We start from the raw sequence: 12511 nt of genomic DNA on the forward strand, positions 1-12511 counted from the left end.
ATACATAAAGGTTTAGATGATCACGAAGAAGAAAACTGATCATGAAGCTTCAAGAAAAATTCTGGTTTAAAACATCCTGTCGATTAACAGGATGCCAAGTGGACATTGGTAATTAATTTTATTGATCGTCTGCAATCAAGGAAATCAAGTCTCATTACTTCATACGTTCTCATGATACGTAAAGTCAACAACCGAAGAAAATACAGCAAGTCAATTTGTCATTCGCATGATATTCGGTACCATTCAAGACTTTATTTCTGAATAAAGCATAATTAAATTAGTTCTGATTTCATTTGAGTACAAAAATACATGCTATTGTACTGCAATTATGTTGTTATCTGAAAAATGCCCATTGTAAATAGTGCGAAACAAATTTCAATAATAATATTTAGTCCATTCATCTCTAAATAAAATTATTGTTCCGCTTTACGCAAGATATATGTGTGTTATTGATTCACAATAGATTAAAAAATGAGAAAAATAAAAAAAAATAGAGAATAAAAAGAGATTTACAAATTGAAAAAATCAACATTGGGAATGAATAATATACATCATAAGCTAACGGTATCCATTCTTACTTTTTTTGTGGCCCATATTCCGATAATGTTTATCATTAGCAGTATCGTGTGTAATGTACCCGATACAAATAAGCGGCTAATTATCGACAACATTGCTTTATGTATGTCTTCCTCTATCCGAAAAACAGTCAGAAATAAGCTTTGTACTCAGTCAGTCACTCCGATGTGAGAAATGTAATGAGGCTCATGTCAGGGTTGTTGCTTTGTCTGCCTGTGTCTGATCACTTATGGAAATGTCACTACAGATGATGTCTAGTCGCAAAGAAGCTTATTTCAGTTGAGTCACAGGTCAAAATTGAACAATTCTGGTGAATAGCCTGTAATTAAGCCTTTAATAGCTTATACTTCCTGATAACAGATAATCCATAGGCTTCAACTCTGGTTCATATGTTTTCTTCTCTCTTACTGTGCACATGCTGATGTTAAACAATGCAAAGGCATTTTGTATTGAACAAAACTGTTTCAATTCTTACAAAAACATAATTTTTTTATTTCTTTCATGTTGGCAGTTGACACGGTGTGAGCAAGCAAGAAAGTAATCAAGTAAAGTACATAAAAATGGATGCTTGGTTAACTGATGTAAGTAGTTGTGTACTGCAACACAAAAATGATTTATATTGTGTTATTCAAACGATTTTTAGCACTTTTCTTTTTGCATTACATAGAATTGAGTAACTCCAATTGAAACACAAATATTTTAATGCTTAATTTCAATTAATGTGAATTGTTTTCCTTAATTCTTATGCACATTGAAATTGTTTGTTTACGTTTTCCACATCGAAAGTTTGTTCCACTAATTTAAGTTAATTTAACGCTTATCTGTTGCTTAGATGATTTGATTTGGTAGAATATTTGTGAGCAAAGAAATTGCTATTAAAATTGTGCAGTAATTCAATTGTTTAAAGAAGTAATTTGATTAAATTAATTTTTCACATGCTTTTTTTTATTTTTTGTCATTTCCAATGAATAGGTGAAACAAATTCGTATTCCAAGACCAAAGTACAGCAGCAGTAATGGCTCGAGTGTACTGAAGAGTCTCATACCAAGAGAACCGCCACGTGACTATGATCTCGACTTGACGAAAAATTGTCGACAAGAGACACAAAAATCACAGGGTATGATGTCAGCTGAAGATATGCAACGTGCTTTCCAAGAAAAACTTTAATGCCTATCGTATTTAATTATACTATATTCTTTTGTATTCTAGAAATTTAAGACTTTTTTTTTATAAAAGTAGTAATAATATTAATAATAATATAGGCCTAAGGTCATTTTATGTATTTAATGTCATTTAACACACATATCATGTGAAATTCAATACAATCATTCATAAATTTCCCTTGAAAAATTAATTCTTGACACATGTTATAAGCATCCATATATTGTACAAAATAAATGAAACGATATTAAGACATTTAAACTGTTTGAATTTTTAAAAGTTGTTTCAGCTCTTTATAATATCTCTATTCAGCACAGAAATATGTAACGATTTAGAAATTGTGTATGATAACATCAATGTTTCACATGTTGCGCAACATTGATCAAGCGACTGTGACATTTTATAGATCAATTTTCCGGACAATTAAATTCTTTGTTGTATTTACCATAAATTGATGTTAATAAACTATTTCAGGCCACGAAACTTATATTTACCTACGTTATGCTGCACAAAGTATAGCTAAACAACAAAAAGAAAATTAACGGCCATAAAAAATTTAATTTTCTCCAAAGTGTTATAACTGTCATAAATATGTGTGTGTTAGTGCACAAGTATTCGGATGAATTTAAGACGTGAAAACTCCATTAATACTGGAAAATTATGGACATGCAATGAATGGAAATGATGATTAAGCGGTTTACTTGGATGAGTGATTTTTGCAGCATAGAACATTAACTGAGAAATTAAATTTTTCTTCTTTATGTTTAACTGTCGTTAAAAATTTAAAAATTATCAATTAAAAAGTGTGTGAAAGACAGATCTAGTAGTCCTTAAGATTCTCGAGAAGACAAATAAATATACTTCACACAAGGCTGAGTCATTTTTATACTACCAGCTATCTCCGTCAATAAAATAGTTTAACGGTCGTTTAAAATACAAATGAAAAGATTGTGAAGACACCTTGAGTATCGAGTTGTGAATGCGCCCAAAATAAATTTTTATTTCAAGTCAAGACATCAAGAAGTGACATTTAGGAGTGATTTTTCGCTATTTCTCATCATCAAATCGTGTTTAATTAAATGACACTGTGATTATAAAGGTGACACATTGCATTAATCGAGTCTAGTTTGCGTGGATTTTTCATCGTTTAATTTTTTTAATCAAAAATTATTTTGACAAATTTTTTTCGTTTTTAAGAAAATACATAATTGTGGTTTTTGATATCATTTTAGCATGAAAAGTGTCTAGAATAGTCTAAAAAGTCTAAATAATTAAGGATTTTCATGAATAATATTGTGATTTTAAGTAAACATTGAGAATCGATAGAAAAATATTGACAAAAAAAATTTCATTGGATCATATAAAGAAAAGAAGGAAAAATTCATGCAGAACTAAGAAGCATCTGGTTTATAATTTACAGCTTTTATCTCTTGATACCGTTACAGTGAAGTATTTGACAACAAAGAATTCATAAAAGCACGATGTTCTGGGATACAACATATACAAATTCGGCAAATATAGATGCTTTACTAAGCAAAGAAGATTGCAGCCTCAAAGAATTACTAGATGAAGTTGAACTTTTACAGGAATGCAAGTCACAGAATCAGAAAATAGTCAAGTTGTGAGTGAATCATAGTGAATCTTATTAGAATTAAAAAACTAATCTAGTTAATTAAATTTTTTTTCAGCCTCAATCGTCCGGAAATTGTGGATGAGCTGGTTACTCTCATTACAGTAGTGCCACCAGATAATTTAGATGAGAAACAACGCTTCCTACATCCAAATTTAGCATGTGAAATTCTTACCTGCGATATTCCGTCATTAAAACAACGAATAGCTGAAGATCATAATTTATTAAATAAGCTCTTTGGCTTTTTTGAACAAAAAACTCAGCTCAATCCTCTCCTGGCATCGTTCATATGTAAAACATTTGGTATGTTTATAGTGAAAAAGATGGATCAAGACTGGTTTTTGTATCAAACTATATGTCTTCACGTATTGGAATTTATAAAGACAAAGGATAATTTTCTTGATGTTATGGTGCATCATTTTTCAACGCCTGTTGTTATGGATTTGCTCTTAACTATGCTAAATGATATTGAAGATCCAAAAATGAAAAGTGCATTCCTCGAATGGATTAATGAGCGTGGTTTAATTGAGAAGATGATTGATGTGCTTCACATGCCAAATGAGAATGAAAAGCACGTAATTGTTGCACAATTCCTTACTGAACTTATAAAGACTGGCCGATGCAATCGTCAAAATGATACAGAAGACCGAAAGAGCTTACCAAATCCATTACTCCATCGATTGGAAAATTCGCAGACCACAACACGACTCATTGATGCTATATTAAGTGCAACAAGTACAGAAAGTGGAATTTTGTCAGGTCTTCAGGTGCTATTATGTTTATTGGAGAATTCAATTATTCAGGAACCTGTCTCACAAACCGCCTTGCAACAAATTATCGATGCCGAAAAAGAGCATCATGACGAAGTTGTCTCATCGCTCATGAGCATCATTCAACCTCGTGTACATCAACTTTTTGAGCTTCTTTTAAATCCACCATTGGTGAGTTTTTCCTTCAACTGCGTACTATCTGAAAAAAACAACCAATTAATCGTTATTTTGAAAGTTTAATTTTCAAAATACTTTTGACCGTTAAAATTTCAAATATTTTCTGACCGTTATATTATGAAAAATCCTTTAATCAACGATTTTCTTCATTCGCAATCAACAGAAAACCCCATTGGAAGGAGTGGAAAAACCAATGGCATCTACTTTAGGTAATGTTAGACTCCAGCTATGTAATTTATTCACAGTATTACTAGAAACGGAAAATTCATTAATAATTGAAGAGTAAGTAAATCATTAATTTGATGTCTATAATTTATTGACAATTTCCGTGTCTACTTTCAGAATCTGTAAGACAAATTTCTTCACTGAGTTGCTCAATTTGTTTAAGCAATATTGTTGGAATAATTTCTTGCATAATTATGTGAGAAGATGCTTTGTTTATGGTGTACAAGCATTTGATACAGACTTTGTGCTAGTGATTTCTGCCTTACAAAAGCATGTAAGTTACGCGATAATAATAATATTTATCGACAATATCTAATAATAATTTATTCGCAGATTATTGTTGATTGTAAACTTGCTGATCGATTGATAGACTGTTGGAATGAGAATGCTATAAGTCAGCAGAAGGGAGGACGTAGATTAGGATATATGGGACATTTAATAGAAATTCTCAGTGCCATTAGTTCAACGGAATCAGCGTCAGATGAATTTCGTGCCTTACTAGAAAGCAGTTTAACATGTGCAACATTAGGCAGCGGCGAGCCAATATCAGCAATTGAAGTATGGAATAAAATAATGCAATCAAATGAGAACGAGTTACAAGTACAAAAACGCTTTTTGGCGGACTGTGATCCTAGCGAACGTCAAGAATATGGCCAAAGTGGCCTCACTGGGTTTCCGTCCATTCCCGATGATTCATACAGTGAGATCGACACAGAAGACTACGCTTACAACTTTATCCCCTCAATGCAGTAAGATATTCTCTCAAAACATACTTTCATGCACACAGTGGACATTGATTATGTTTTTGACATGAAAAGTTTTTAATTATCATTCAATGTTTTATTCATTTTTATCCTTACAGCAGTGCAGTAAATGGTAATGACTTTAACACGGACTATAACGACGATGATGATTTGTTGGAATCACGTCATAAAATGTTTGAAGAGGTAAGCTTGCTAATATTATTTTTCAAATATATTCTGACCGTTATTTTTCTAAAAATTTATTTGCAGGCCTGTAATCAAAATACCTCGGCAATATCATTCGATGCCAATTTCGATAATTGGGAACAACATCATCAATTCTTCAACAGTTCGTTGCTCAAGTCATCGCCATTTGAGGAACAGGATGATAATAATAAAGACAGTGACCTTCATAATGATCCCTTTACAAATGATCCGTTTGCGGACTCATCTACAAGTGGTTTCGACGCAATAATTGGTAATAATAATATAAGTAGCAATCAGCTGATGTACGGCTACCATAATGGCATTTATGGTCAATCAAATGATTTCCTTATGAACTTTTATGCATCTCAATGTACTAACTATCCTTTTACGGCTACTACTAACACTCCTTCGTATAATAATCCGTTCCATCCGCACCATTTTATTAATCATCACGTTAATGTTAATGATAATGACATGAATGATATAAATAGCAATAATGATAATTGGGCAAATTTTAATTCATCGCCAGATAATTTTGCTGACTTTGATTCACATTTTGCAAATATGGCACCTGTTGGAGTTGATTCTTTGTCTCATATGCAGCACGATACAGATGGATTTCATGAAACAAGGATAAATGAGGACGAGAATCAGCAACAGATAGAAGAGCAACAATGTTTTGTGGCAACGACTCAAGTTATTGAAATCTCATCACTTCCACCACCCGAAACAACAACTGCAACAATGCCTGAATGTTTAGAAACGTCAGACGATAAACGTGAATTCCAACTTGGTCCAAATCCATCAGATTCCGATTTAACAAATATGAAGTCAATCTCAGCAGCAATTGAGGAGCTTGAGGATGAAGAATTTTACTCATTACGTGATGATTCGAATGAAATGAACAGTTTAACTGATGATACGGATAGAAAGCTTGTCAATGAGAATACAGAAATTCCAGAAGATGATGACGACGATTTTGCGTCAGCTGATGAGAGGTTAGCAAGAATTGTCATTAAAAAAAGATTTGACCGTTAAATTTTAAAATACTAATGTCCGTTATTTAATTTTCTCGACAGCTCAAGCAAAGGTAATTCAGAGGAGGAAACAAATAGCAATGCTGGAGATAATTTTGTCGACTGTGCACTTCCGTCAGCATTAGATGAAGAGGAGCATAGTAAAACGAATGGCATTGAGAAAGTGAAAGAAAGTGAAAAATTCTGTGAATCAGATGAGTGAGTATTTTATTGCTAGATAGCTAATCCTAAACAAACAACGTTTTGTGCCTTGAAAATAATGGAAATACGTGCAGAAGTTTGTTTTTAATGAATGACTGGATGTTATCAAAAGTGTGAATGATTGTTTGAGAACTTTTCAAGTACTTGTATGTGCTTTGAGCTGTTTTTAATGTGTTGAATATGTACGCAAGGTATTATTCGCATAGGAATAGCTGCTAATTAAAGACAAACATCGTTGAGTATTTGCAAACAAAGGAGATTTGTTCAGTAAATTTTGAGTTCATTTCAGTTCAGTTCATTTTTGAAAACTAAACGAATGAAATTTTCAAATCTGAAATATCCGTTAGATTTTGAAAATCTAAAAACAGTTGAAAAGTTACTTTATTTTCAAAGTCAAGCCAGTTGTGAACTAAAAATAATTCCGCAGATAAAGCAAATATTGGACTTTAGTCATGTGTCATTAGTAGATTTTCTTTATCATTTTTAATACAGAAACAACAAGTGAATCATAGCTAATCAAAGAACATTCTAATTTTTATAGCGAAAAAACGTTAACATCAGATGATTATATCGATTCTCCCGACATTGTAAAGAAATTAGCACAATCACCAGAGGAAGCTATCACAAATCTTTCATCAACTACTGTTGTGCCATTAGAAAATGGATCTGCATAAAAAAAAGTAAATTAATAGAAAAAAAATGAAGAAAAATCGGACTTTTTTTTATTTTAAAAATATATTTTTAAATGAAAAATCAGAGTAATGGGACTGACGACTGAGTAAAATAAAAAGAAATTCACGCATGCAGTACACAAGATACACACACATATTTCATATTTCTATTTTGTATACTGAAGCAAAAAAAAAATACAAAGTTTTTCATACACACACACACAAAAATTAGACACAGCAGAAGAAAAGTAGATAATAAATGCGCCAAAAACATGAAGTCCTCTATCAATAAATGCTACTCCCACATAATTTTCTTCCTTGCTCCTAAATACAACCTTACAATTACATAGCATAATATTCATATCACAAAAAAAAGTTTGTATTTATGATGCAGCAAGTGCAAATAATTTAGCGATTAAATATAAAATTATTAAAAAAACACACATTTGATAAATTATTAATATTATTATAATTATTATTATTTCTTCTTCTTTTCGAATGAGACGTGAACACTTAGAATTTTAAATGAAAAGTTCGAGCTGTGCTGCTCGGAATTAATTTAAAAAAATAGTAAAAAATGCGGTGATGTTTTTAGCATAAAAACGGGTCTTCCTGTGACAATTCACATATTCATCACATATAGCAAATCGAAATTAACGAATTTTTGTTGTCCAATAATTATTTTTTCATGAAAAATTGCCTCAAAAAAGCTTCAAATTAGATACTTCCTTAAATTTGACATTTTTTCATTAAGTTTCTCACATTTTGATTTTAATTTTGTAAAATAAATTATAAAATTGGATAAGCAGTAACTGAATGGATGCAATTTAATGACAATGAACATTTTCTAAGGCAAACAAAAATTTAAAAAAAATTAAAAATTGTTGTTTTCTTGTAAAGGAACGATATGTGCGATATATCCACAAAGCATAGATCAAAATTAAAGGACACAACTCAAAGTTTTACCGCCCATAAATCTGAATACGTATCTCATAGAGAATTTTTTTAAATGCTTAGAATGGTCGAGCTAAGTATCATATCCTCTTTTTTATACAAAAACAAAAAAAGTCAAGTGAGCTTTGAGTTGTTTCCAAATTTGAAATTTCCCACACAGACATTTTTGAAACACGAACAATTTCCAGCCTTATATGATAAATAAATGAGAAAAATGAAATACAATATTTAATTTCTGTGACAATTATTGATGTTTTTTATACATAAATCATGTGAAATGCAAATGGTGATGAAAGATTTTTTTAGAACAAAAATACAATATTACAATGAAAAATAGTGACAAAATGGTAATCAGAAAGCAAAATAAAACTAGTATAGACGTGGTCAGTCGTGGCCAATGAAAGCGCATTTTCCCAAAAAGGAAGCTAAAAAATGAATTTAAAAATTTAACGGCTGGAAAAAATTTAAATTTAATAGACAGAATTTGAAAATTCAAAAATAACGGTCAAAATTTTTTTAAAAAATCAAAAAAAATTTGAAAATTTTGAAAAAACGGTTAAAAAATTTAAAAAATAACGACTTTTCTTTTTTGGGAAAATGCGCTTTAAAAATATTTGTGTGAAGCAATAATTAAAGAAAAAAATACAGATACAGTGAATATTTTTTGCTTTATGTCCTTGATACTCCCAACTTCTTCACAGTTTGACAATTGACTGTAATTAAATGTGCTAAAAAGAATGTGTAAGTGTAATTTTGTAGATGGAAGTGACAAACAAAAAAAAAATTAATGTATAAAAAAATGTTAGATAAAGGAAAATTCATCAAAAAAAATTTTTTATTTAGGTAATATTAATGCGCATCGGAGTGTTTGTAGCTCAATGTTGTTTAACATCCATAAATTATAATGGATAATTAAGTTAAATTTAATGGGAAAAGTTTTTTAAATTTTTTTTTGAGAAATTTTCCAATTTTTCTTGTTTTTTGTGACATTTTTGATGATTATTTAAATTTCGGAACCGCACAACGATATGTTAAACATTTTTTGTACTTTTACTGTCGATAACTTTTTCTAAAAAGAAATTTAACTTTTCATTTAAAAATCATGAGGATCATTGATGTGAATTAAGGATGTAGGAAGTCGTTGATTTGCATAATTAGGACATTTTCCAGTTTTTACAGTCAACTCCGCACAGAGCTAGTTGAATTTTTGAGTCAAGGTTACAAATTTGTTTTCATTAAAATCTCTCCTAATTTAGAGTTAAACAGTCAATTCTTTCTTCCGAATGGACGAAAATTTGAGTTATACAATAGCTCAAAAATAACTCGGACATGATTTTTTACTCAAAGAATCGAAATATCTCTTTAATTAATGAATAATAGTAAGATCTAGTAGCATAAAATGATAGATTTCAGTACGGTTCATGTAGCATTTCCAAACACACGGATGAAAAAAATGAAAGCGAATTTTGTGTGACTGAAGAATCGAAATAACTAAATTACACACAACTTGTTTATGGTCTAATGAATCAGTTAAACCAATAATATGAAGAACTGAACAAAAAATCGATTCTTCGGTAAAAAAATTCAAAAAGTCATCCAAAGTACACCTAAGTGTCTATAATTTCCAAACACATGTCTAGTTCTAAGGTAGTTTTAAGGTACTTTTGGTCATTCAGGGCTCAATTCGACTTTTCCAACCCAAATTCGAGTTGACTTCGATCTCTGATCCATAACATAATATTGCAAATCATGGACTGACTACATCATATCCATACATCATACCATTTACATCTAATGATCCACATCACTACCTTAATTTGCCATATCGTTTCTAGAGATATTTTAGTACGTCACAACCTTTAATGTGGAAGAATTTAACCAAAATTAAATCATGCTTATGTTGAGATAGAAGAAGAAAGAACTACTTCATACTAATATGATATTTATAGATATAAACTTCAGTGCCCAAAAAAATATGAAACAATGTGAATAACTTAACGATATAATTGTATGTTTAAAACATTTTATTATTATTATTATTATTGTTTTTTTTTTATTATTTTCTATTTATCATGCTGCTTCTGTTTATTGCTCAATACAATTTGTTTCCATAAATAATAATAATAAAAAAAAGAAAAAAAAAATTATCATGTGTAGATGATAGATCAATAAATAAGTGAGAAATTGTGTAAGACAAAGAATCCTTCACGTACAAGATCGATGACATAATAATAACGATCAAGTACTAAATGCCTATTCAACTAGAATTACTATCGCATAACTTCCCCCCCATTTTCTGTTGCTCATTGATGTCCTGAAACATTAAATATTTAAAAAAAAATTGATAATCTTGCCAATAGCCTTAACAGACAAAGACAAAGCTTTTGAGTTACTGAAGCATGAAAGCATGCTCTTTGTCTGTTAGGGTGAATGAGATAGAATGTGCATGAGTGGAATCAAGAAATATTTGAAGATTAAAGTCAAGTTCCTGGTTATTATAGAGAATGTTTGATACAATCAATAAATGTACTGCATGTGATGTTTACAAGTCAATTGAGATTAGGGTTTCTTGATTCTCCATCGGACCATTAGCTGATTTGTCTAGTTGCAAGAATTACTAGTAACATCCATATCCGATTCGTCGCAGCCTCATAGCCTCAAAGTCACTGTATTAAAAACAATAACATAGATTTAGCTAATGGAGTTATGACGGCTAAACCGGAAACTGAACCAATGTTGGTTCTTAGGATAAGAGTTAGAGCTTCACTTTAGAAACTGATAATTCAGCTCTGAATTCCTCATGCCACTCTATCTTAATTTGATACAAAAATTAATAAAGCAATCAGATTTATACATAAAATACATTCAAAAATATCCAATTGAAAGATTCATCAATTCAAAAATCAATTTTGACTATCCAACATATTGAATGCCTTAGTGCTAATCATCAACATAATTCCATACGCTGTTCAGTACGAATTTTTTAATTCAAGCTTCAAAAACATTGTTTGCTCATTTCAAATATATATGCTCATGACATCTTCCTATGTTCCTTTTAGTATTAGTTACCCCATCACTCATCGTCAATAATGGAACATAACTTCAAGACTGACCTAATGATCGAATAATTTTTTTATGTGTGCTATTTTAGAGGCAAATGTTTTATGCTGATCCTTAAATTTCCCAATTTAATTTTGATATAAACAACTTTTTTGTAAGTCATTGATTGTATGCCTTTCAGTAGACGCGTGTATTGCTAGTTTTCCATGCCTGGTCGTCGGAACTATTGTCAAAATAGTGTTTTGTTGTGATTAATAGAAAGTTTGTAATTTTGACAATTAGAACTGGATCTATGAAGCAATCTAGGCTTTTTTGTTGCACATAAGATAAAGTAGACAAATATACAATAAATAAAGAGAAGCATATCATTTTTGAAGAAATCAACTAAACTAGATTAATTCATAAAAAACTGTAAACATTTTGTTTTCTGTGTCATCAAAGGAATTGATTTTTGGATTGATGATTTTTTGTTGGAAATAGCCAAAAATTACGTTGAGAATGAGACAAAGTTTGCTAAAGAGATTATGCAGTAAACATGGAATTTGCTTGCTAGCATGAACACAGAACTATCTAAGGAACCATGGAATTTATTAGACTTTCCATAAATATGCTTACAACTCATGGAAAATAAGACATAGTAATTACCCCTTATTGAAAAACATAACCTACAGAGTTAGATCCCAACAGAAATGCAAAATAGGCACCTGTAGCAGGCAAAAACCGGTAAGAAAAACCCTAAAAATTATCAAGAATTTGTACAGTTTTTTGCCTGTCACAGGTGCCTGTTTTGCAACTCTGGATCCGAACAAGCTAGGTTAAACTCTAGAAAATCCAACCAAAACTTCCTCTCAACGTAACTTTTTTGGCATAAAAGTATCAATTTAAGTTTTTACATAACATAAATAAACAAAAGACTTTCTCGATCACAATAGATTTGCGAGACTTTATCCATACATAATCTCGATATCGAGAAAGCCTTAAACTAAGGTTCATACGAAAAAAAAATAAAATGAAAGTTACCTGAAAAATCATTGCTAAAATCACAAACTTTTTTGTTTTGCTTTGTTTAAAAAGACACATTTTAAAGACAAACATTGCC

General features: G+C 30.6%; 1 protein-coding gene across 3 annotated transcripts; it reads left to right on the forward strand.

The window, feature by feature from the left end:
• Positions 1-2711: 2711 nt before the first annotated feature.
• Positions 2712-7839, forward strand: fmt (phosphatase 6 regulatory subunit 1-like protein fmt). 3 transcript variants are annotated; one of them, XM_070638687.1, is made up of 11 exons: positions 2712-2836; positions 3183-3358; positions 3426-4308; positions 4478-4596; positions 4657-4813; positions 4873-5288; positions 5402-5486; positions 5553-5760; positions 6019-6487; positions 6569-6724; positions 7269-7839. In XM_070638687.1, the coding sequence occupies exons 2-11, from the start codon at positions 3219-3221 to the stop codon at positions 7399-7401; spliced, it is 2766 nt and encodes a 921-aa protein (XP_070494788.1). In that variant the 5' UTR covers positions 2712-2836; positions 3183-3218; the 3' UTR covers positions 7402-7839. The 3 variants fall into 3 exon arrangements, with proteins under 3 accessions (XP_070494788.1, XP_070494789.1, XP_070494790.1); XM_070638688.1 differs by having other exon boundaries at positions 5405-5486; XM_070638689.1 differs by having other exon boundaries at positions 7220-7352.
• The last annotated feature ends 4672 nt before the right edge of the window (positions 7840-12511 follow it).

This window comes from Chironomus tepperi, unplaced genomic scaffold (assembly GCF_022539635.2).
Source record: "Chironomus tepperi strain 1889 unplaced genomic scaffold, CSIRO-AGI_Ctep_v1 contig_176, whole genome shotgun sequence".
Classification (NCBI taxonomy): domain Eukaryota; kingdom Metazoa; phylum Arthropoda; class Insecta; order Diptera; family Chironomidae; genus Chironomus; species Chironomus tepperi.